The 26,457-nt window shown below is 45.3% G+C and overlaps 1 protein-coding gene across 1 annotated transcript; it reads left to right on the forward strand.

The window, feature by feature from the left end:
• The first annotated feature begins 21,099 nt into the window (after positions 1–21,099).
• On the forward strand, positions 21,100–21,708 carry LOC136483982 (uncharacterized mitochondrial protein AtMg00810-like). The gene is made up of 2 exons (XM_066481147.1): positions 21,100–21,197; positions 21,249–21,708. The coding sequence occupies exons 1-2, from the start codon at positions 21,100–21,102 to the stop codon at positions 21,706–21,708; spliced, it is 558 nt and encodes a 185-aa protein (XP_066337244.1).
• Positions 21,709–26,457: the final 4,749 nt, after the last annotated feature.

Raw genomic sequence — 26,457 nt, forward strand, 5'->3', positions numbered from 1 at the left:
ACTTGGATTTCTTTGTATCTCTACAATTGTTAATTTCTCGGTAAGATTCAAGTTCTCATGGAACAAATAGAGCATTTCTCAGATGGTTTGTGCTCTCGTTAAACTCAGTGAAGCGATAGGAAACTAAAGGCACGTAAATATGAGACACACCAGCTTGTGCACAGTTCTTGGCATGAAATATCTAGTTCTGACACTGTAATTTTTTCAAATTCGTGGTTCATGTTCATGGACATAATGGATCCATGCGTTTAGGTGGAAGCAGTCAAGCATAGTTCAGTATTCAGCTAGAGGATTTGTAATCAAATCCCTGTTTCTCTTCATCAGGCACCACAGGTGAGGCAGTCATATGCACGGCGCCGCGGGGGCACATAGTCCTGGCCCAGAGGTAGCCCGAATGAGGAGCCCGCAGTCCCGTGCACGGCCAAGTCCATGGTCATTACTAGGGATGAAAACAGATCGGATACGGACGGATATCACCGATATTACATTTGTTTTTATATTTTTGTCCGGATTCGGATTCGAATACGGATAGTGTCAACTATGTCGGATAGGATACGATTGGATATCGACATCATAAATATGCGACTTGAGTATTTGGATACGGATACAATATCGGATGTTGGATATCCGGACTCGGATACGGACAGATCTCAACCCCTCTAAACGGATTCGGTTTCGAATACGGTCGGAAAATATCCGTACCGTTTTCATCCCTAGTCATTACTTCCGCCCGACTGCCTGTGCCAGTAGTGGATCTGCGGAGCATGATGCACGGTCGATTGTATCTCTCGCTCTGGCTTCCGGGGGAGGCTGGCGCCCGGCGGCAGGCGGTGGGAGGTGAGAGGTGTAGGAGGCACAAGGCAGGGTCAATGGATGAAACTGCTCTGTGAAGAACAAAGACATATAGTAGTATAGTAGAGATTTCCCAGTTGCCTCCTATTCCCATCACGCATGGGCACCATATTTCTTACTCCTTAGAACATCTTATCCTACCTCTCTTCCGTTAACTAATGGTTGCATTTCGTCAAGTTACTTGCCCAATAGAAAGCACTATGTTGTAATATATATAGGCGATCACGTTGTGTAGTGCCACTGAGGAAGTGGATCTTGCCTTTTTTTTCCCTTTTGTTTTAATCAATACTGCAGTTGGAACTGCAGGCATCGAACTTTCTTTCAGGCACACACTATTACTGTTAATATTTTCGCAAATCTTTTCCAGAAAATAAAAAGATAAAAACTTAAGTATTCCGAAGACTCGAAGTGCAACCTCACAGTCACATAGCACCTTCTTGACCACTGCACTACAAAGTCTTAATGAAATCAAATGAAAAATGTTTCAACTATAAAGTTTTAAATCTTATCAAGCACTACACCTATAATGTTCTTAAATTTTAAAATTTAATTTTTCATTTTTTCAAGTGATTTGTAAAAGTTGTAGTGATCAATGAGATCTATAACATTTTAGTTGGAGAATTTTTCATTAAAGACCATTTATTAGAAGCCAAAATATTCAATATAAAATTGGTGTGTGTTAATTGAAAAGGTTAGTATCATATGCTGAGTTGTAAATGACTGAGGTGTGGTGGTAGCAAAATATAAGCGTGAGGCAGAGATCCCATTTTCGGATGCACTTGTTCGAAATACTTAGGAGAAAAGGCATGTGATAGCTATAGTAATTGCAGCAGGCCTCGAGCACACAATAATTTTTTTTCTTGCTTTCTATGTTTTCTAAAAAATTGAAAAATATTTTTATAGGCTGTTGAAAAGCAACATAAACCACTGCTCTTAATCATTTTAGGGGTGGCTGACCTCGCAAAACCGCCCATGAAAATCGATTTTCGGTTGCGGTTTGCATAAAAAAAACTCCACTAAAAATTGATTGTTAGTGTAAAAATCAGCCCTGGAAAAGTCTAATTTTTACGATCGATGTCATTGTAACGGTTCTGAACGCCGGCAGTCAAAATCATTTTTTACAGTCTCTAAATATCTTTTCTCACTACTAGAAAACAGACCTTTCATCTCACCTCTATTTTTGCCTTCAGTCTCGTATTTTTGTGTTCGGGACTAAAGGGACTATTAGTCCCGGTTGTATCCTCAAACAATGATACAAAGTTCCTGCCCCAAGTGTGTGGCGACGGCAGGCAACAATTAGTCCCGGTTATAGCTCAGAGCCGGTACTAAAGGTTATCCTTTAGTCCCGGCTGGACCCTCCAACCGGGAATAAATCTTTACTCCCGGCTTGAGGCTCCAGCCGGGACTAAAGGATGACCTTTAGTCTCGGCTCTGGGCTATAACCGGGGTAAAATCTTTCTTGATAAAATAATATAGTCGCGCTGGACAAAAAAATGGGGCAGCCAGGCAATGAACCCACGACCTCATAGCCAAGGTCCAAACCGCAGCGCACTAGCTAGCCATCTGAACTAAGTCACTTTCTCGACAAGAAAGCACCCAAATATTTATTTAATAAGAGAAAAGACCCTTTAATTGATTATATTCTTTTGTTAACTATACTTTGAATTTTCTGGTCCATGTGCTTTCTAATGCCTGATTGATCTCATAATTTTTATCAGGGTTTCAAATGCCCAGTGTGAAGCCACCACCAAGTTCGAGATTTTTCTGAATTGGTTTGGTAATTTTTCACTTTAATTGAATTTCCACGCGACTTCACCGATTAATTATACGTTGAACTGAGTCCACCCCCGAAAAGATCCGGAATGGTGCCAAACTTTGCCAAACGGTCTCTTGTGCCCTAGGAGACAAATATTTGTGGAGGTTGATGCAAAATTATATTGTTTTCAATATGTAATTCACCGTATTTCGTCTCACGCGGCACAAAGAAAAATGTAATAATAAAAATATTTATCAGAAAAATCTAAGATCTTGTGTGGGGTCATATTTTGGGTGTAAATGACTGCCAAAAAAATTTCAAGCCATTTCGACATAGGCGGAGTCGACGTGCTTCACAGAGGTATATAGAACCTTTTGTCGAACCCTATCTATACACCTAGGTTTTCTGGGACTCTGAAGTACATTTGCTTTCCAGTGCCGGATTGATCTCAAACTTTTTCTCAAGACTACAAATACCCTGTGTGTAGCCACCACCAAGTTTGAGATTTTTCTGAGGTGGTTTGGTACTTTTTTAACTTTAATTGAATTTCCGCCCGAACTCACCGATTAATTATACAATGATTAATGAAGACCCTAAAGATTTACGTTACAATTACGTGAAAACTAATTTCCTGTCGAAAACCAATAAATTTAATAATTTCAATTAAAGTCTACATTTTTGCATTAACGAAAATAGTGAGTATTAGTTGCAATATGTTCAACATTTATAATAAAAAACACAATAGTTTAGGTCACATATTTTTTTTGTGTGCAGTAAATGAAAATAAAGTTTATTACTTTTTCTAAAAAAATTTATGCCTAGTATTGAATTTACTGCGCAAATAATAAGACTTAAACATTTAAATACAAAACATATATAAAATAAACTGATCTGCTTAAAAGTTGGCGGGAAATGAAAATGTAGCCCACCTTTAGTCCCGGCTCCTGCCACCAGCTGGGACTAAAGGTGGGCTGCATTTGAAGGCCCACCAATAAATCCTTTAGTCCCGGCTCCTTCCAACAGCCGAGACTAAAGGTCCCCCCTTTAGTCCCGGCTGGTGGCAGGAGCCGGGACTAAAGGTGCTTTAGTCCCAGGAGGTGCATGGAGCCGGGACTAAAGGTCCCTCTCCTATATACCGCCACCTCCCTTCTCTCTTCCTCCTCATCGATCGTCTTCGTCTTCAGAGCGTCCCCAGAGCTCTGCCGCCGCCGATTCGCCTCCCCGGCCACCCCCGACGCCGCTTGCTTCCTCACCGGAGGGCACCCCGAGGCTCACCCACCTCGTCGGAGTAGCCCCGACGCCGCGCCCCTCACCAAGGAGCCCCCGGCCACCCCAACGTCGCGCGCGCCACACCGCCGCCGATTTTGCCTTCCCGGCCACCCCCGACGCCGCCTTCCTCACAGGAGGGCACCCCGACGCCCGCCCACCTCGCTGGAGTAGCCCCGACGCCGCGCCCCTCAAGGAGGAGCCCCTGGCTGCCCCAACACCGCGCGCGCGCCACGCCATGCCACCGCCACGCCACCGCGCCTTCTTCCTCACTGGAGGGCATCCCGATGCCCAGCCACACCTCGCCGGAGTAGCCCCGACGACACCACGCCCGGCCAGGAGCCCCCGTGCCTCGATCCAGCGCCGCTGTCCACCACCGCCCGTCGCCAACACTCCATTAATTCTAAACCGCCGGTATATATATATATATTATATTTATGAATTATATTGACGAAATGTGTATTAATGTATATATGTATGAAATTAATGTGTATATATATCAATTAATGTATACATGTATAATTTTTCCTTAGGGAAAAAATCAATTGTGTTATATTCTGATACCATGTGGCCTACACCCTAAACCCTAAACCACCCTAAACCCTCCCCGGCCACCGACGCTGGCCGGCCGCCCCGCGCAGGCACCACCGCCCCGAAATGTGTATGAAATGTCTATGAAACCCTAATTGCATAATTATTGTTTTATAATTGTTTAGGCTCTCTATGGCCGACCCGAGAGACGATGACCTGGAGGCGGAAATGATGGATATTATCAACGCCGGCACTGAACATTGCGCCGATGTTGATAATGACCAGCAGGAAGACGACGGGAGTCAATACTTGAATCTCGATAATATTGTTGAGGAAGTTGTTCATGAAGATAATTCCGGCGAGGTATATATTTCTCAATATCTAGCTCTCATTTATTTATTATGCATACATGTAGCCCACTAGATTGACCTTCGTTTTATAATACTTTTTGTGTTTCTATGTGTACATAGCCGTCTGGATCGACGACGACGACGGGGAACACAAAAAATGTTCGAGGGGCCAAAAAGCCGTTGGAAGGCCGCTACATCATCTCAGAATTCAACATGGCTACAGGCGAACCACTAGGACAATATGCACAGAAATTCGTGTACCACTGTGGGTACCTTGTAAGGGATAAGCTCCCGATCAATGCCCGTGAATGGAAAAAAATAACAATGCTCCTCATATTAGTTATGTCTCTGATAAGGACAAGGAGCTGATTTGGCAAGATGTTCTTGCACATTTCACGCTCCAAACAGATGATTATCATGAAGACATCACCCACGAAAGGTTGACGGAGCGAGTTAGGCACTGGACAATGAAGAAGATGCCAATTCCAATCTTGGAAGAAGCAGCTGTACAAATCATACGTCAAGAAGAACAAGACTCCAAATTGGAACGATAAGGGCCCAATCGCGAAGGCAAGGCCCTACTGGGAGGAATTTGTACAGTACAAGACATCAGAAGAGGGTGCGGAACGGGCGAGAAGAAACCAAGAGAATTACAGACAAAAGCAATACCACCATAACATGGGATCAGGTGGCTACGCGACTTCCGTTCCCAAGTGGCAAAAAATGGAAGCAGACCTTATTGCCAAGGGGGTCGTACCTGAATCAGCACCGTGGCCTAAACGCACAAAGCGTTGGTTTTTAGGTCATGGGGGAGGATTGGACCCAGTCACCGGGAAGCTCGTCCATGGCACAAAACTCGAAAGAGCAACAGAAAGGTTGATTCAAATTCTAAAAGATAGAGATAGTGGACTATTCCGGCCCAACAGAGAGAAAGATGAACTGACATATTCCATCGGGACTGCTGAGCACTGTGGACGAACTAGAGGCAAAGGGGCCGTTCCGTGGGTGCAAGGTTTCCCTAAATGGATCGATTCGTACAAAAGCCGCTAGAGACGGAAGGATGAGGAGGCAGAGAGGATCTGCATCTTGCAGCAGTATGTTATTGAGTCACGGGAAGCGGTGCTTGAATCACAAAGGCGAGAAAAAGAAATGCAAGCGAAAATGCAAGAGGAAGTCGCAAGGCAAGTGCAAATACAATTGAGTGCCCACGGGATTACAACAGCTCCAGGAATCAACATTAGCTCTGATCAGTTGAGAAGCAGCTGTGCTTCTACGGAGCTGCCTGATGCCATAAAAGATGCAGAGCTGTGCTTCCCCGTGGATGACGTCACTGAACCTTTTACATCATGTGAGCTACACATTCCAAAAGATAATGGCACAGTGAAGGTGGCTATTGGTGTTGTAAACCCTATCGACCGTACCAAGACACCAAGAATCCATGGGGCAGTAGTACCAGCTGGATATGCTATCGTCTCGGTGGATAAAGCTATTGAAGGTTTTAGCGATGTGCCTCTTGACATTCGTGGAGGTGATGGGGAGAAGACCGTGGGAGAAGCAGAGAAGTCATTCATTGCATGGCGCAAGCGCTACATCAATATTCCCGGGAAGCCGTTGCCACACAATAGGTACGGATGAAAGTGAACGAAACAATTTTTTTATTAATTTTATATTGCCTCTTAAATAATAATTGACTCATTGTCTTCTGTATGCACACAACAGGGCCTCCCCCAACCTAAGTCCAATAGTACAATCACTAGACCAGCATAGTGCTCCGGGCGATAGTTACGATGGGGTAGAAGACACGGCTGCATCCCCACCATCTCTAAGACGGTCTCCACCGCCGCCGCCACCGCCTCCAAGGCGTTCCCCAACGCCGCCTCGAAGGTCTCCAACGCCTGTTCCCCCACCTCCTCCCATGAACCAGGGAAGATGGCTGCAAACAAATAAGCCATCTGCCCCACCGACAAAGACGACCAAGAAGGCCCTCGTGAAACCAAGGCCAATTCCACAGAAATTGCCTAGTGAAATGAGTAAAGAGGAGTTAGATGATGCGGTTAAAAAAACCGTCGAAGCATTCTTCTCAGGCACAGGGAAGAGGAAGCAGCAGGAGCAGAAGCACTTCCACCTACCTCCAGCTAAACTAAGGCGGATGGTGGAAGCTGAGCAGAAAAAGAGGCGGCAAGCTCGTAAGCCCTCGCCACCATCAGACTTTGACCGCACTCTTAGCAAGATAATCAAGAAAGCTGCTAAAGCAGGGAAAACTGTTGCACAACTCGGAGAACAAGAATTGCAATCAGTCCCTCCTCTAGTTATTGCTAATGAATATGGTTCAAACATAGATATGCTGGATATGATGGAAATACCTGCTGATAAAGAAGTGGATATGGCGGAACTTGCTAACTTTTATGCTATGAGAGGTATCGACCTTGGCGATTTGCTCTTCAAAAGTGCGCCGGTAGCGGATGAATGGCAGAAATATGAGCATGGCAGGAGTCTATGGAATCCTAAGACCATCAATGAACTGGGTACACAATTGTTCAAGCTAAACACCTTGTACCTCGACGCGTGTCACCGGAAAGAGTTCTATATTTCTGTCAGAATCAAAGACGACCATTGGTTCCGTGGCGATGACGTTATGTCCATTGAGTTAGCTGAATTACACCAACTAGTCCACCGGAACTCTCTTGACAAGACTCTCATCAGCTGCTATTATCTGTAAGTGATTCTTTCTACTAATTAATAATAAGTCGCTACGTACGTACATGTCTGTGTTTATTATCCTCACTCTATATATATGATGCAGGTTTGAGATGGGAGAGTGCAAAAAGAGAGGGTGTACTGATATTGGTTTCAATGATCCACATATCGTATTCAAAAACCCTAAACCCCAACCAACATGCAAAGCAGAAACGGAGGCCAATATCAAGATGTTCTTAGAGAAGCAACGTGACAAGAAATGTGTACTCTTCCCCTACAACTTCAGGTAAGTGTTCATAATGTCGACGATCGTGTATCCATATATATATGTTCACTGTACCTGTTAGCTAATTAATGAGTGTTAATGGACATGGCAGTGAACACTGGATATTGATGGAACTCGATCTGGAGAAAGGTCATCTAGGCATCTGGGACTCGATGAGAAAAGAGCAAAAAGAGTTCCAAGAGATGATAGATATTATTCAGAGGTAATTGTAGTCTCACTAGCAAAACTATTCCAGTCTCTCTGCATGCAAATTAATGGTCCAAATATTTTTTATGTTATTTGGTAGTTGTTGGGAAAAGGTATGTCAGGAACACCATATGAAACGCAAAGTGCCACTGAAAGTAGTGCTATACAAAGTAAGTACTATATACCTACCTTAGTTCAATTTCCCTATGCTCGGATGATGACGAATCTTTTTCTCGTAAAGTGGGTTCTGCGGCAGCCCCAGGGGACCAATCTCTGTGGATACTATGTTTGCGAGTTCATGAGAGTGTGCTAAAAAAGAACTAGTCTAGAGGAAAAAAAGGGTAAGTGTACACATATATATATATATTCTTCATACATATATTTATATATATATATATATTCGTGATAGATACAATTTATTTATCATTATTCTTGATACATATATATATATATACTAATATACTTTTTCTTTATCTCATATCTCAAATTGAAGACTCGTTGGTTGAAGAAAAAAACCCTGGACACACACTATCTCAAAGCAATCCAAGAGACAATAGGTGGATTTCTGAATGATCAGGTCTTAACTCCCGGCAGCGAGTTTTACTATGACCCAAATATGTAATGATGAAAGCCAAATTTCATATTGATCCAAAGAACATGTTATGATGAAATGTACAATTAATGCAAACTTTACATGTGACGATGAAATGTAATATTATGTTTTAGTTTACTTTTACTTGTGTTGCTTGTGTGCATTGATCGAGCGAAAACTTTACAGTACGCGCGTGTATACGTATATTACTTTGCAGCGAATAATACGTATTCGAAAACCAAATTAAAACAAAAAAGAATCATCAATTGAAATAAGCAGGAAAAGAAAAAAAAAGACCCTTTAGTCCCGGTTGGTAATACCAACCGGGAATAAAGGGGCTAGCCCAGGCACTGGCGTGGCTACCTTTTTATTCTTGGTTGGTATCACCAACCGGGACTAAAGGTCCACTTCTATTCCCGGCTACTAACCCTTTATTCCCGAACTCCTATTCCCGGCTGCCTAACCGGGAATAAAGGGGGTTGGCAGCCGGGAATAGAAGCCCTTTTTTTACTAGTGTCGGGGGCTTCCACCCCAACGGAGAAGAGATATATGAGAAATAATGACATTACAGCACCTACATGCCCAAGCAGCACCTATATCTATTTAACAAGGAAGATATATATTCTGCCAATGCCGGTGGAAATCTCGTTTTTGAATGTTATAACTGCTTTTTTTACTGGGAAGTGAATTTTTTATTGTTTTGCATTAACTCACTTGTCAAAATGGCCTATATTTTATGAAAGGATCCCTGATCACCATCATCAATATATTTTTTACAGCGGAGTTAAGCTAGCAGATCCCAAAATAAGAGCACCATAAATAAATGCAACAACTATAATGTGAGAATTTCATACCCTTTCTTAACGACATTTACATGGGTGTTATGTGTCAATGACCGCCATGTGGCAAATAATAAAATGTTCTGACAACGAGCACCTTTGTCTAAGTTGGCTGATCTCTACGTAGTATCAAGGCTTATACAGTTCCTTTTAGTTTAGGAACATCAGTTTCATAATGCCTTTTTGCCTCCTGTTCATATTGTTTCGCCACATCCTTCCATTTAGGTTTTGTTGAACTGCTCAGGAGACCGACACTATATATTGGCCAATGATCTAAATAGCGGGATTTAGCGGCAGATTTAGCGGGCTATAGCGTTTGGGGAGGTCTGCCGCTCCTGCTACGCTTCGACAGGTTTCGCGCTAAATGAAGTTTGCCGCTAATTAGCGACTAAAAGCGCGCTAACGCCGCTAGATTCCCGTCCTCTTAGCGCCGCTATCAGGCCAAACTCAGCGTGGGCTTTCAACACTCTTTGGCCCAAATCGCGCGCCAGCCCAAATTGAGTCCATACATTGGCAATTGGAGAGCGTAACCCTAGCTATTTGTCCATTCTGAGTCTCTTGACTTCTGGACACGACGGGCGGCAGCAGCTGCTAACTTCGACCTGCGGCGGTGGTCTTGGCGCGGAGAGAACTTGCGGCGATGGCGACAGCGGCGGCAGCTGCTGTTGCTGCTTCGACCGGCAGCGGCGGTCTCGACGCAAGGAGCTCTTGCGGCGGCGGCGGTAGCTGCTTGGTTCTGTTGATGACCGGCGGTGGCAAGCATGCAACTGTGACTTGCAAGTGATGATCGTCTTCGATCTCGGCTGCGGGCGACGACCGGCTTCGATTGGCGTGCGGTGAGCTAGCGACCAATCTTTACTTCTTCGACCGGCTCAGATTTGGTACTGGTGGTGTTCGATGTCTGCATCTCGTATGTTCTTCACCTTTTGGCTGCTGAATTGATGAATTTATAAGCTAGATATGAACTATGAAGTAATTCATATATACCAAAAGGCTTCGCTCTGTATTAGCTAGAACTGATGGAGGAGCCTTTTATTCTGAATGTATTGAACGCTTTGGGTGATACTACCTTATCTTTACATGACCGCACTACTGCTGATGGAAGTACAAACATTATATATGAAACAGTTCTCCAATGTACTCCCTGCTGATGTGTTAGTAAGACTTTGAAGTATGTGTCACTAGTTAGTTGGTAATTGGTATTTGTAATGTCTTTACCTTCTATGTTTATTATGTGTAAAATTACCTAATGATTGACATATTTTTTTCTAAGCCGCTAAATGCCTTAGCCCGGTATAGCCTGTCTTCGGCCCCCTTTTCTTGGGCTATTGAACCGCCAAAAGCCAACCAAAGGGCTGAAAAACCACAGCTGGTTTAGGCCAAAAGCTGCTTTGCTCTAGTACAAAATTGAAATCACATCTTCTCCTGCTTTCAGCTGCTTTTGGGCCAAAAAATTACCACCTGCCACTGGCTATGTAGATACCGGCAACGGAACCAGTGGCAGACGCGGCACCAGCCCAGGAAGCGGCACGCGGGCGCGGCACCACCCCCGGAAGCGGAACCGGGACTAAAGGTTGCCTTTCAATCCCGGTTAGAACCAGCAACCGGGACCAAAGGTCCCATTGGCATTTTATCCCGGGTTTACGCTCGAACCGGGACTAGAGGTTGATCCTTTAGTCTCGGTAGGCTCCACCAAACGGGACTAAAGGTCCCCACCTATATATACCCGGTTCCACACTGTCCCCCCAGAGCCCGAGAAGGTCAAATCTTTGATCTTTGCTTGTGCGCTTGTGTTCATCGGTGTTCTTGCTTGTGGGAGCAAGTTCTTGCTCTCGTCCACCGGCTTCATCTTCAATATTCTAAAGGTTAGCAACTTCATTTTCTACTCTTTCATTGCTAATAATGTAGATCATTTAATGGTTTAGTAATAAGCATAGAAATATGTGGTTTTTTAGATTAGGGATAATAATGGTGGATTTTATTTTTATTTATACATCATTTCTACATAACCTTAAACATTTATAGTTTTCTAGATCTTTGTTTGCAACATTATTTCTTGATGAGAGTTAATAATCGTTAAAAAAGTTATGTGCAAAATGTTTAAGTTTACTTGGCATGCATATATATATATATATATATATATATATATATATATATATATATATATATATATATATATATATATATATCTTGATGATTTATTTTTTATATGTTTTTCTAATATATATTGTTGCATGGTATATTTATGTGGGGGTTCTATATTTATTGGGGTGTTTTTTTCAGTTTTTTTAGTTACGATGAATGGCGGTGGACTTCCCTAGCCACAAGAACCAGGTTTCCACCCTGGCGATCTTCCATTCGCGCCATCGCCAAATAGGGCCATTCCGCGTCACCTAGACCCAACAATAGTATGAAAATTTTTATGTTTTGCATGCTAATATCATTTTTGCTTATATACATTCATTCATAACATGATTGTTGCATATGTTATGGTCTATAAAACTAGTCAAGTTGCTGGAAGCAGCACTATGGCTGCTCGGGGTGTGGGACATCTTCGAGACGATGACAAGTGTGGTCGTGAATGATGAAGATGGCGAGTTATGGGTGTGTAGTCTCACCTTTGACATCCCCATTAGGTACAATAATGAGGTGCGCCAGGATATCGTGCAGACTGGATGACAGTCGCCGACCAACATAGGCGCCCAGATCGATGCCGTGCTGCTTTCATTGTAGGCAATTGAGCGAATTGACTACCGTATGCCTGATTTCTCGTCCTTGAAGATAGAAGCTTTACATCAGCATAGTCTGGATGTGCCGCAAGTAAGCGAGAGACATGTGACATTCAACCATATGGATGTGGTACGTCGTGTATGATATGAGAGTAATGTTTATTATTCTTATTATTATATGAGCGCTTCCTAATATTTTTTGTTTGTCCGCTTGCAGATTTTGCTCTATGATTTCACCTATGCTACATGTGGCTTGCAGCCCATTCTCACGCAAGCTATTAAGCGACTGGGCTACAATTGGGACTTCGTGGAAGCGATGGGCCAGAGGACGACAGCTGTTATCCAGTATTGCGTGAGATTTAGGCAGAACCAGACCATCGATAGTCTGTCGGTAGGCTACATGTTTGGGTGCCATGTCCTCAGTGTTGTGAGGCAATGGAGAGTGTTTTAGTGTGGGCCTTGCATTATATAGACAATGACCATGGTTACACAATCCGAGACATACACTACTGGCAGTGGAGACAGGCTAGGGTTGCAGCCGGTTTGTAGGATCCATATGTTAGTTAGGTTTATTCATACTATTATGTTTAATTAGCTATATTCGAACGGTTATGTTTAATTTGGTTTATTTGTATGGATATTTTAATTATGTTTGTGTGCAAGTTAATTATGTTTCATTAGGTTCATTTGTATGGATATTATAATTATGTTTGTATGGATTGAAATTTAACTCGTGTAGGAATGAAATGCATATGTAAATTAAAAAAAATCAGAGAAATAAAAACACAAGGCATTATGTAGGAAACCTATGTAGCTGAAGTCATCTTGTTAAGGAAAAATATGTTTGAATTTCTCAAATTTGAAATTTGAATTTTTAAAATAACCTCAAATGGAGAAATAACTAATATGAAAGTTGTAGATCTTGAAAAGTTATGCAACTTTGTAGTTGATAATTTTTCATTTGAAATCATCTTGTCAAGGAAAAGTATTTTTGAATTTCTCGAATTTGAAATTTAAATTTTAAAATGTAATTATAATTTATAGCATATGTTATTAAACATCTAATGAAACAAAAGCATTATAAATTATATATGGAAGCAATTTTGTATTGCAGTTTTTTGAGCTAGATTTTTTTTACTACGCAATTTATACTCACCCTATTTATGTTAAAGGAAATGTTAAGAACTGTTGCATGGGCCGGAAACAAAATTGCGGGGTAGGCAGCAGTTTCGCCGTGCGCCAAAATTTGGCTTTAGTCCCAGGTTGAGCAACCAACTGGGACTAAAATAGGGAAGCCTAGTCAAGCCCGATTTATGAGTCCACATGTGGTACTGACCATATCCATCAAAACGATCTTTCTCTTTATCAACTTTGAGAGCCTCTATCTCAGCGCGGATCTCGGCAGCGGTCATCATCTGAGGTGCAGGATCGGTGACTTCAACACCTTTCGTGAAGTTCTTGATGTCTCGTCTGAATGGATGGTCAAGGGGGAGGAACTGACGATGTTGGTCGAACGAAGAAAACTTGCCACCACTCTTCAGCCAAGTGAACCTCACACCTGCCTTGCATATTGGGCATGGGAACTTCCTGTGAACACACCACCCGCAGAATAGGCCATACGCCAGGAAGTCATGCAGGGAGTAGTGGTACCACACATGCATTGTGAAGTTTCTCTTTGTAGCTCGGTCGTATGTCAGTACCCCCTTTTCCCAAGCATCGATCAAATCATCGAACACAGGCTCCATGAACACACCCATATTGTTCCCCGGATGTCCAGGAATTATCAGCGACAAAAATACGTTCTTGGGTTGAAAGATGACACCGGGGGGGAGGATATTCAGGGGTATCACGAACACGGGCCAACAAGTGTATGGGGCTGCGGACAATCCATACGGGTTGAACCCATCTGTTGCCAACGCTACACGTACATTGCGAGCCTCCTCAGCTTTAACACAATGTATGCCATCGAAATGGGTCCAGGCGTCGCCATCTGATGGGATGTCCTGGTTTGTGAACACCATACGTGATGACGTCCTTCAAACGTTTTCAAATTTTTACCACCGCATATGCATGTGATATCACGACATCTCGCCAAGTGTCATGATTTTCGGGATTCGTTTGAATTTTATAGAATTAAATAACCACTCGCACGCAAGTTCGCGACGTTGCCACGTGAGTACGTTGATCGAAATTTGGAGACAGTTCCTAGATTTAGCATAAAGTGACACTAACAAACAAGAATAACATTTTTGGAATGGATCAAAACTATTATTCGATGCACCTGCAGTTCAAACCTACATTTTCCGTAAAATTGCAAGAAAACGAAATAAAGTGAAGAAATATAGCAAACAGCAATGAAATTGTGCCAAATTTGAACATGTTGTTCATGGTTCAAATACAAATCTAAGAAAAAAAGTTGGTGGCAAAAAACAAAAAAAAAATTATTTTGCCGAGTGCCAAGGTTTGGCACTTGGCAAAGTGAATATTTTGCCGAGTGCTAGCCCTAGGCACTCGGCAAAGCCAATATTTTGCCGAGTGCCAAACAGAAGGCACTCGGCAAAGAGGCCGGCGTTGGGTACCGTTATCCCCGGGCGCCTCTTTGCCGAGTGCCCAACTTTGCCGAGTGCCTTATTTTGCCGAGTGCCAGACACTCGGCAAAACCCAATTTGCCGAGTGCCAAGTTTCGCCGAGTGCGGCACTCGGCAAAGGTGGCCTTTGCCGAGTGCCCGATATTTGACACTCGGCAAAGATTTGAGCACTGGGCAAAGTCCTGGTTTCCTGTAGTGCGCATCTGGGACTTGAAAATCTTCTGGATTATCTTTGATTGGTGACCAGCTGCAGCTTGGTGTTCGTGCAAAGCACGTTCTCTTGGTCGAAACATTGAGAGATTAGATTCTTAATTATACAATATATTGTAAAACATGTATTGTAAAACACAAACTTGTTAGGATTAAGGCGAATGCTCGTGTATTGCAACTTGTAAAACATCGCGATTGCAGTATCTATTTTAGATACAGTATAACACGCGCTCATACATATGTTATCATGATATTATGTGTACCTATTGCAACACACGGGCATTTAACTAGTAATAGAAAAAGAAAACGAAGAGATTCATGGCCAACGACAGTATCTACGAGATGCACATCCATATATATGCACCTCTAGTCACGTTCTCTAAATAAAAAAGAAGTAACCGTGGCCAAGTGGCCAACAGCATCAACTAGAGATCCACACAACCACGATTCACGTCACGTTAAATGAAGAAGTGAACGAGATGCACATCAAGTCCCATAATGCACGTATACGGAAATTAATTAAATATGTCAGGCAACAAACAAATCTCATTTTCTAGATACATAAATACATGCACAATAATCATATCTCAAGTTCCATATTTATCTGCTTTCCAAAAATTAAAAAAATAATTATATTTTTTCCCTATTAGCTCCTAAATATAGTAGTAGGAGAGTATATATGCTAAAACCCCTCAAGATCGACGGTTCACACAGTTCTATATAAAAAACTAAACTTTATTTTTTATATTACACAACATAAAGCCTCGACGGACTGCTACTAAAGCCTTGTTTGATTCACTATCTGATACGGAGTACTAGTTAGCTGGCTAATACTTCATTATTTGATTTGGTCTAGATAGTGGGATTGTTGATATCTAAAGATCCAGCTAACAATTAGCAAGTATATTTTCTATACCTATTTGATCTAAAAAATTAATTATTAGCAGATAACTACTATCTATATGGATCAAACAGGACCTAAGGGCAGTCCCAATGAAAAAAACTAGTAGTTTCTATAACATAGGATACCGCACCAAAAAAGTACTGCTTTCCAACCCATGGTTTCTATGAGTAATAATTATTTTCTCTTTCTCTCTCCCAACTCTATCTTCTTCTTCCAATGGGAGTGCGACACGAACTCCCTAGAAACTGGTGGTTTCTCCCCAATGGCGATTTCATGGTTTCTTGGTGCATTGGGTCAAGAGTAGACCTGATTTCTTCATGAAGAAACCATTTCTATGATTTTTGCTCTCTTTCTTCATTAATTACGTTGCCATATCAGCATTTTGCCTACGTGGCAAGTCATTTAATGAGGATAGAAACCATCATCAATGCAGCATTGGGACTGTCCTAAGTATCGATTCTGACAATACGTCGTTCCTTTCTTCTTCTGAAGCAGAAAACTCCGCGGTCCTCCTGTCGTGCGGATCCACGTGCAGTTGTGTGCGTCCAGCAGGGGGCTCCTGCCGCCGTGCAGGTGCAGCACTAGCTCTCCTGTAGTGATGTCGAGCTCCGCCACCTCGTTGTATTCAATGTGAGAAACTGCATCTCGTTGCCCTCCTCGATGATGGTGCAGCGGTGCACTCGGACTCGCCCGTCGGATCCAATCGTCCTCACCTTGTCGTTGCCCTCCTCGATGATCCCAACCCAGAAGCGATCGGGCTACCTCTCAGTTGGTGGGCCAAATTTCAAAGTTTTTAACAACTAGTCAGTAATTTTCATTGAGAAAATCCATGATTTCTATTTTCTTGGGCATACCTCCTGATTTATATATAGTCACACACCTAGTATTTGTATGATATATTAAATTCGTGTCACCTTGCTTTATGTACTACTTTCCATCATAGCGTAGTACTAAATCCGTTCCAAATTATAGTTCGTTTGACTTTTTTTTTACCCCAAGTTTGATCACTCGTCATATTCAAATTAGTGCTAAATATCACTTCTTTTGTTGTGGCTTGCTTTATTAACAAAAGTTCTTCAAGAATGACTTAAATTTGACTATGTTTGCATAAATTTTTTGAATAAGACGAGCGGTCAAACTTGGGGTTAAAAAAGTCAAACAAATTATAATTTGGAACGGAGGGAATACTATATATTCTATATTGTCCCATGACAAAGATATATATAAGAGGCTGCGCACATCGATTTTGATGTGCAAGGCATAGGTACTCAGGTACAACAGCTTAGCATGAGGAGAAAGATAGCAACTATATCCTTGTAGATGCTGGAAAGGGCTTCCTTTGGTTTGTCAGGAATGGGAGGCAGGAGTGAAGAAGTTAACTATATCAAGTCAAACATCATGCCATGCAGATCTTGCCCCGCCAATGCCTATCGTGGTTGGTTGTATCAGCAACCTCTTGACCTTGGTGCATGGTCTGCATGTTCCCTGTTGTGGGCTAGCTGCATTATATTGATGCCTTGGCCGCTCTAGCAAAGACCAGCTACGCGTTAGCCTCTGGGGTACGTTGTACCCTGCAACTTCTGTTACCCAGATCTCCATATGTGCATGTCAATACGGCCTAATAATCTATATATGTACTGTTAGATAATTAGATAATGTGACTAATGAACCTTTACTATAAACCCGAGAACTGGCGAGAAGGGTAATGCTCTCCCGGGCCCAAACTTCCATTAATATAACTATACCTGTTGAGTATATAGGTGTACAGCACACACGTTGACTAGCAACCGCACGCCACCGCTAAGCGTGGTCACCACGCAGTCACCACTCCCACGACGCCATGTCGTGCGGCCGAGGCAGTTGTGGCGCCCTGTGTGGTAAGCCAATCTGCAAGTCTTGTATATGACATTCATTGAGAGCAATACAACAATCTGTTGGCTCCATTCCTTCATAGTATCAGCTGCGCGGGTCTCTTCCTCCTGTTGCTGTCTTGCGCTCGGCGCGCACGCCGCCGACTCCAGCACGACCGCTGCTATCCTCCTCTGCTCTCCTTCTGCTATCTTCCTCCACGCGCTCGCTGCGATCTCCGCAACCATGGATGTCAACCCGCTTTTCGGGGCCGATCTGTCCGATAGTTCCACCCAGTCCTCTGTCGACAGTGACACCGATGCCGGCAGCGCCCCACGACTTCCCTCCCCCCACCGCTGTCCTTCAGACGGTGAACATCAAATCCCATGTTCCCGTCGTCCTTCAACTCACCGAACCCAACTACGCCAAGCGCACCTTTTGATGCTTTCATCGGGAAGTTCAATCTCGGTGATCATCTTTCCTCACCGCCGACCGCGATCCAGGGCCGTGATCCTGACTGGCGCGTCCTCGATCAATGCATCCTCAGCTGGCTCTACAACTCCGTCGCCAAAGAGGTCCTCGCCATCGTCCGTGTGCCCAAGCCCACCGCCTACCTCTTCTCGACCGCCATCGAGGATCAATTCCGCAACAACGAGCTTCACCGCGCTGTGTACTTGGAGGCTGAGTACCACAATCTTGTCCAGGGTGACATGGACATCGCCTAGTACACCGGCCACCTCAAGCAGCTCTTCGACTCTTTGTGACGTTGGGCAGCCAGATGGTGCGACGAGCCAAGTGCTCAATCTTCTTCCCGGCCTGAACTCCAAGTACCGGAACGTAGTTCCGGTGATCAAGGCGAAGCAACTGCCGCACACCTTCCTCTCCGCTCGCTTGTACTTGCTCCCGGAGGAGCACTACGATCGGGAGCAAGCCAAGGCCACCTCTCATCATGCACTGGTGGCCACCGGCGGTTCCCGGCCTCCTGCTCCAGCTCACGGCGAAGGCGGTTCTAGGTCCACCAATACCGCCCCCAAGCCCCCTCCTCAGCTCAGGTCTCTGGTGCACCACCGCAGTGCGATAACTATCGCAGATCTAAGAAGCGCGGCCACAGTCACGGTGGTTTCTCCTCTGGCTCTGCATCTCGGCCTCCAGCGCCAGGGTGGGCACCTTGCCAGAACCCGTGGAGCGGCATGGTCTAGGCTTGGTCCATGCCCTTCTGCGTTCCGGGTGCCGGCGTGCTCGGTCCACGCCCCGGCGCTGCAACCAACCAGGGGTACTTTGCCGGACCACCAGCTGGCATGCCTCCGGCAACACCACACATGGCCGGTCCTCCGCCACCGCCAACTGCGCCCGACGTCTGGAATCAGCAGGCACTGCTCGCCGCTCTGACGACCACGGGCATTCCACCGGCTGGACCGCAGGCCAGCGAGTGGTACCTCTATACTGGCACATCTTCTCACATGTCTTCCAATGCCGGTAATCTCTCCTCTCATCAGCCCCTTCCTTCTTCTCCATCGATCAATGTTGGCAATGGCGCCACACTGCCCGCCACTCACCGCGCGTCCTCCGCCATTGACACTACCCGCTCGCCACTTCTTCTGAACAACATCCTTGTTTCTCCTTCACTAGTCAAGAACCTCATCTCCATTCGCTCTCTTACCCGTGAAAATAATGTCTCTGTCGAGTTTGATCCGTTTGGTTTTTCTATCAAGGACCTTCCAACTCACACGGAGATCCTCCGATGTAAAAGCTCCGGCACGCTGTATCCCCTGGGCCCTTCCTCACCAGAAGCTTTTGTCGCTGCTACCTCAACTGTCGATGTCTGGCATCAGCAACTGGGACAGCCGGGCCGACGTCAGGTCCACCAGACACTGTCCAACATTGACTTCACCCCTACTCGTTTGTCGTCTTCAACCTATGAAGCCTGTCAGCATGGCAAGCATGTCAGTCTGCCATTTTCATCTTCAGTTTCAGTTAGCTATGTTCCTTTTCAAATAGTTCATGCTGATGTTTAGACTTCCCCTACTCTTAGCTGTTCTGGTTTCAAGTATTACCTTGTACTTATCGATGATCTTAATCATTATGTATGGACCTTTCCACTGCGTGCAGTCTGAAGTATTACAGTGTCTTCCTGATTTTCATGCTTATGTACAAACTCAGTTTCAGCTTCCTCTTATTGCCTTTCAAACTGACAATGGCCGTGAATTTGACAATCACGCGTTCCGTCACCATCTATCTCGCCATGGCGTCTCCTTGCGCTTGTCCTGCCCATATACTTCATCACAAAATGGCAAGTCCGAGCACATCATCCGCACCATGAACGACTGCATTCGCAGCCTCCTTCTACATGCCTCCATGCCTGACACCTATTGGGTTGAAGCTCTTTCCACGGCAACCCATCTTCTCAATCGGTGCCCATGTAAAACCAGCGGCACTATCACTCCGTTTCAATTGCTTCTGGGCGCCCCACCTTCATACTCCCACTTGAGAGTTTTCGGGTGCCTTTGTTTACCCAATCAGTCCGCTACAGCACCAAACAAGCTCAGCGCCCGATCCACGCCATGCGCGTTCCTCGGCTATCCGCCTAATCATCGAGGCTACAGATGTTTTGATCTTCAATCTCGACGCGTCATTACCTCAAGACACGTTGTCTTTGATGAAACCCAGTTCCCTTTTGCCTCTGATTGTACATTGTCTGAACTGACAACAGCGAGACTGGCTACAATACCTGATCCCATTGTCAGTCTTCAGTCAGCACCAATTCCCCCACAGCAACAACCTTCACCTGCTGTCGAGCAAGCCTCCAGTGCTGCTTCGCCTCCTTCCTCCTTCACCTACCCTCCGGTTCAAGCTCCTGTTCAGGAGTTGCTGGTGCAGCAGTCGCCGATTGACCCATTGCCGCCTGCCTATCACCCAATGCTCACTCGCTCCAGAGCTGGGATGTTCAAGCCCAATCCCAGATATGCTCTGGCTACTGAGGCTCCTGCCACCTCTCCTATCTCTCCAGTTCCTACCTCGGCTCAGGCCGCCCTGAAGGATCCCAACTGGAAGGCTGCCATGGCCCTCGAGTTTGAGGCTCTACAAAAGAATCGGACATGGTGTCTCGTCGACCGTCCACCTGGAGCTCATGTCGTCACCGGCAAATGGGTTTTCAAGCATAAACTGAACCCCGATGGATCCCTTGAGCGATACAAGGCACGATGGGTCGTTCGTGGCTTCACACAGAGGGCTGGCATGGATTTTGACGAGACGTTCACGCCCATTGTCAAGCCGGCCACGATCTAGACGGTGCTCACCATCGCCGCGTTGCGCCGCTGGAGCACCAAGCAGCTCGATGTTTCCAATGCATTCCTGCACGGCCATCTCAAGGAGCATGTTCTGTGCCAGCAGCCAACCGGCTTCATCGATGCCAAACAACCCAACGCCATTTGCCTGCTCGACAAATCACTGTACGGTCTACGCCAGATGCCGCGGGCCTGGTTCGAATGCTTCGCCACATTCGTCCTCAAGCTCGGCTTCACTGCCACACGCTCTGACTCTTCGCTGTTTGTTCTGTGCCATGGGTAAGACATTGGGTATCTACTGCTCTACGTTGATGACATCGTCATCACCAGTTGCAGCACGCGTCTGCTCCAATACATCGTCGATCGCCTCCGTGACGAGTTCACCATCATGGACATGGGCGAGCTGCGCTTCTTCCTCGGCATAGACGTCAAGCGCACCTCGGACGGCTTCTATCTGTCCCAGGAGCGGTATGCGGCGGACATCCTCGAGCACGCTGGCATGACCAATTGCTGGCCTGTTCCCACCCCTGTTGACTTGAAGGGCAAGCTCTCCTCCGACGGTGCCGAGATCGACAATGCCAAAGCCTACCGCAGCCTGGCCGGTGCACTCCAATACTTGACGATCACGCGGCCTGATCTTGCTTTCGCTGTGCAGCAAGCCTATCTCCACATGCACCATCCCCGTGCGGCGCACATGATGATGCTGAAGCGGATACTGCACTACGTCCGTGGCATGATGTCGCTCAGTCTACACCTCTGCGCGTCCTCTGAGCTCACCATCACAGCATAATCCGATGCCGACTGGGCGGGCTGCCCGGACACTCAACGTTCGACGTCCGGCTTCTGTGTTTTCCTTGGGGACTCGCTCACCTCCTGGTCCTCCAAGCGCCAACCGACTGTGTCTCGGTCGAGCGCCAAGGTGGAGTACCGGGTGGTGGCCAATGCGGAAGCAGAGTGCATCTGGATTCGGCAGCTTCTCGACAAGCTTCATTGCACCGCCAACAAGGCCACGGTAGTCTTCTGTGACAACATCGCTGCTGTATACATGTCCTCCAACCTGGTGCATCCCAAGCGGTCGAAGCATATCGAGCTTGACATACAGTTCGTCCATGAACGTGTCCAAGTCGGCGACGTCCGCGTTCTCCACATTCCGACTGGGCAGCAATATGCCGATGTGATGACAAAGGGCCTTCCCACAATGACTTTTGAGCTCTTTCGATCCAGTCTTTGTGTAGTTCCTATCACACATCAGACTGCGGGGGGGGGGGTGCTGAGTATAGGTGTACAGCACACATGTTGACTAGCAACCGCACGCCACCGCTGAGCGCGGTCACCATGTGGTCAACACGCCCACGACGCCATGTCGTGCGGCCAAGGCAGTTGTGGTGCCCTATGTGGTATGCCAAACTACAAGTCTTGTAATGTTGTATATGACATTCATTGAGAGCAATACAACAATCTGTTGGCTCCATTCCTTCAATACCACCTCACTATTTCTACCTCCACCATCACTCTCCGCCTCCACAAATAGCCTCCCCATCCACTCCACCATGTCCCAAGATTAGGGCTTGCTGAGTACGTATGTACTCACCCATTGTTGACTCACACTACTACAGATTTGGACATCACAACCGGCCTCATCACTGCTGGATTTGTGAGAACTAGCAGCGATGTACCTTCATTGTCGGTTATGAGCTTGAAAATGAGAAAATGATTGGGGCTGGGCTCCGGCAGTGAAGGACCACATCACTGCCGGTTTGTGGCTTTAACCAGCAGTGTTTTGGCGGCCACTTATCACTGCCGGTTCAAGCCAATAGCCAACAGTGATTGTGATCTATCACTATCGGTTCTAGCTAAGAACCGACGGTGATAAGCCTACAGCATAAAAAGGCTGGAGCCGTCCTCTTCTTCCTCCTCTCTTCCATCCCGATAACAGAGGCGCGCGTTTGTGCCCTTCCCTCCATTGTTGCGGCTAATCTTCACCATGAAGCTAGCGCTTGGATTTGGAAGAATGGCTTGATCTTTTTGCTTTAAGGTTAGTAAAGAACATCCACTCCTTTGATTTTGTTGCTTAATTAACTTCGTTTTGATGGCTACATTGCTTGATTCTCATTCTAGTTCTTTCTCTATTCTAGAGGGCACTTTTCCAATTGGACATTTGTGCAAGGCTCAAATTGTGGTGAATCCATCATCCAAAAGGTTGGTGTCTATGAACACATTTAAATTTCTAGCTAATTATTCCATGGTGGTCAAGATCATCATTGTTAGTATGTGATGCTATAATTAGTTCTTAGAAGTAGAGTAGAATAGTTGTTCTTCATTATTGTGCAATAATTGTTTTTTACTATGATTTTCAATTTACGGGGCCGGGGCTACCAATTTCAATTTTCTAATAATCAGTGTACAATAATGCTTTCCAAAAATGGTACTTTTGAGCTACAATTGTTGTTCATGAAGCTCGATTTCTTATTAATTCTTTGTAATTACTGTCTCAGTATTTTTTTTGTGTAGAGATGGATCGAGAGTGGATGCATCTGTCCCGAACGGACAAGCGGTATATGCATGGCGTTAGCCAGTTTATCATCGATGCCAAAGCCCATGCTGGGAATGGGAACCCTGTCTTCTGCCCATGCAAAGATTGCAAGAATCAAAGGAACTTTCGTCAAATTGAGTCTATACGATCGCATTTGATTACTAGGGGGTTCATGCCAAACTATACGATATGGACTATGCATGACAAGGTTGGTGTGAATGTTCTGCAGAAAAACGATGATGATGTGGACATGCCTGACGTAGCCATCCACGATGTTGACGAGGAACCCGGTGTCAACACGAGACCTATGGCCACAGTTAATAATGTATTTAGGAACACGCTAGCTGGCGACACCGAGGATAACGATGGCATTTCTAAGCTGCTACAGAATGTAGAGACCGGATGTCTTAGTGAAATATAGCTAAGAAAGCTAGAGAAAATGAGACAAGATGGCAAAACACCATTGTATAGGAATTGTCCAATGAGCAAACTGAAAGCCGACATCATGCTGTTAGAGTTCAAATCGACAAATGGATTGAGCGATAAAGGCTTCGATCAGTTGTTAGGTATAATAAGAAAAATGCTCCCAGAAAAAAATTAGTTGCGAGAAAAGACATACTTGGCCAAGCAAATGATCTGCCCCATCGGCCTCAAAGTTGAAAAAATCCACGCGTGTTCCAATGATTGCATACTGTACCATGGAGAAAAATACAAAGACTTGGACAAGTGCCCCAAGTGTGAAGGTCCATCAGATGAGGGTACCAAGACTAGGGGAGGTCCCGTAAAGGTCGTTTGGTATTTCCCTATAGCTCCCCGGGTGCATAGGCTATTTGCATGTGCAAAGTCAGCCAAGCTGTTGCGCTCGCATGGCGAAGAGCGTAAGAAAGATATAATGATGAGGCACCCCACCGATGGGCATGACTGGTGGATTGTCAATACTATGTTCTATAAGGACATCGGTGGAGAGGTAAGGCACCTTTGGTTTGCTTTGAGCATAGATGGGATGAATCCTTTCGACCAGGTTAGAAGCAATCATAGCACCTGGCCAGTGACGCTCTATATATACAACCTTCCACCTTGGGTCTGTATGAAGCGGTCGTACATCCAGATGCCACTACTGATCCAAGGGCCAAGACAACCTGGGAATGACATCGATGTGTTTCTGGAACTAGTGGTCGATGAACTAGTGGAGATGTTTGAAAAGGGTGTGCCAGATGTTTGGGACGAGTACAAAAAGGAACATGCCATGATCAAGGGAGTACTTATCGCTACAATCACCGACCTGCCAGGTCGAGGTTCGTTGTCCAGAGAGAAGACAAAAGGCTATATTGGATGTGTCGAGTGCTTGGACGACACCGATACGGTAAATCTGCCAAATAACTCAAAGATAGTTTATATGGGACACCATAGGTTCCTACCTAAGGATCGCCCTTACCGTAGGAACAGAAATGATTTCAACGGTACTATTGAGAAACGCTTAGCTCCAAAATATCTAGACGGGCCTACGATACTTCGAGAATTCAACAAACTGGAAGTTGTCCTTGGGAAGGTGGACAATGCAGTAGCAGCGCCTGATGGGAGCGTTTGGAAGAAAAAATCAGTTTTCTGGAAACTGCCTTACTGGCCATTTCTGAGTGTACGCCACTGCCTTGATCCCATGCACATCACTAAAAACGTGTGCGCTAACACGCTTAACACCTTGATGGACACCGGGAGGACATCGAAGGATTCACTAGCCACACGCCTGGACATGTAACACTTGGGAATCAGGAAAGAGCTGCATCGCATGGAGCTAGAGAATGGCCAGTTCGAACTTCCGGTTGCGTCATGGACATTGAAGAAGGAAGAAAAGCATGCACTTATTTCTTCAATGAACTCAAAGTCCCGATGGGCTACTATGCGAACCCGAAGAGGCTAGTGAATATGAGAGAACTCATGTCCAACTATGGCCCTATGAAGGCCCATGACTATCATGTCATAATGACTCAGCTGCTCCCTGTTGCCCTGCGTGGTATCCTCCCCCCAAAGGTCCGCGCCCCAATCAGAAAGTTGCGCTCGTTCTTTAACGCGATCTCAAAAAAGGTCATTGATGTGTCCATGCTAGAGCAGCTGCAGCGGGACATAGCCAAAACTCTCATTAGGTTTGAGATGTATTTTCCGCCAACTTACTTTGATATCTCATTGCATCTGCTCATTCATCTTGTAGACCAAATTAGAGCCCTTGGCCCAATGTACCTGCATCAGATGTTCCCTTTCAAAAGATTGATGAAAGTTTTTAGGTGGTATGTTAGGAACAGATTTAGGCTAGAAGGGGGCATGGTTTCAAGGATGGTCAACGGAGGAGGCCATTGAGTTCTGCACATATTATCTGGACATCAAAAGGGTCGGAGTTCTAGAATCTCGTTATGAGGGAAGACTACGAGGCAAAGGAACAATCGGGGAGAAATCTGTTACAGTAGACGACCCTGTTTCTTTCAGACAGGCACAGTTCGCTGTTCTCTAGCAAGCCGAGGGTGTGATGCCATACATTGACGAGCACAGGCAATCGCTACAAACTCTGTATCCGAACAGGTCACAGGCTTGGCTGGATAAAAAATATGAGGAATTTGTCAACTGGTTGCGACGCCACATGCTTGGAATAAAGTTGGGTAATCAACTGGATGCCTTAGCCAAGGGACCTACGAGTACGCATCTTAAGTACCAAGGGTGTGAGATCAATGGATTCATATTTCACACAAAAAAAGCAAGATGGAAAGAGCACATACCAAAATTGTGGTGTTCGTTTTGATGCCCATGAAGGAAACGGCAACGTGCAGGCGACATACTATGGTTTCATAGAGATATGGGAGCTAGCCTACGGTCTGTTGAAGGTAGCTCTTTTTCGCTGCCAGTGGGTCTGGCTAGAGGAAATCAACACTAACAGCGAAGGGTTCACTACCGTTGATCTCACTAAGACCGCAACCGTTGATCTCACTAAGACCGCATACAGAGACGACCCATTTGTCC

The sequence above is a fragment of the Miscanthus floridulus genome, chromosome 9 (assembly GCF_019320115.1).
Source record: "Miscanthus floridulus cultivar M001 chromosome 9, ASM1932011v1, whole genome shotgun sequence".
Classification (NCBI taxonomy): Eukaryota; Viridiplantae; Streptophyta; class Magnoliopsida; order Poales; family Poaceae; genus Miscanthus; species Miscanthus floridulus.

Bases quoted from the DNA above. Each gene is read 5' to 3' on its own strand.
- LOC136483982 (XM_066481147.1), top strand. From the start codon at position 21,100: ATGCCGCGGGCCTGGTTCGAATGCTTCGCCACATTCGTCCTCAAGCTC. The intron at 21,198-21,248 runs GTAAGACATTGG...CGTCATCACCAG, and splicing joins CTGTTTGTTCTGTGCCATGG to TTGCAGCACGCGTCTGCTCC.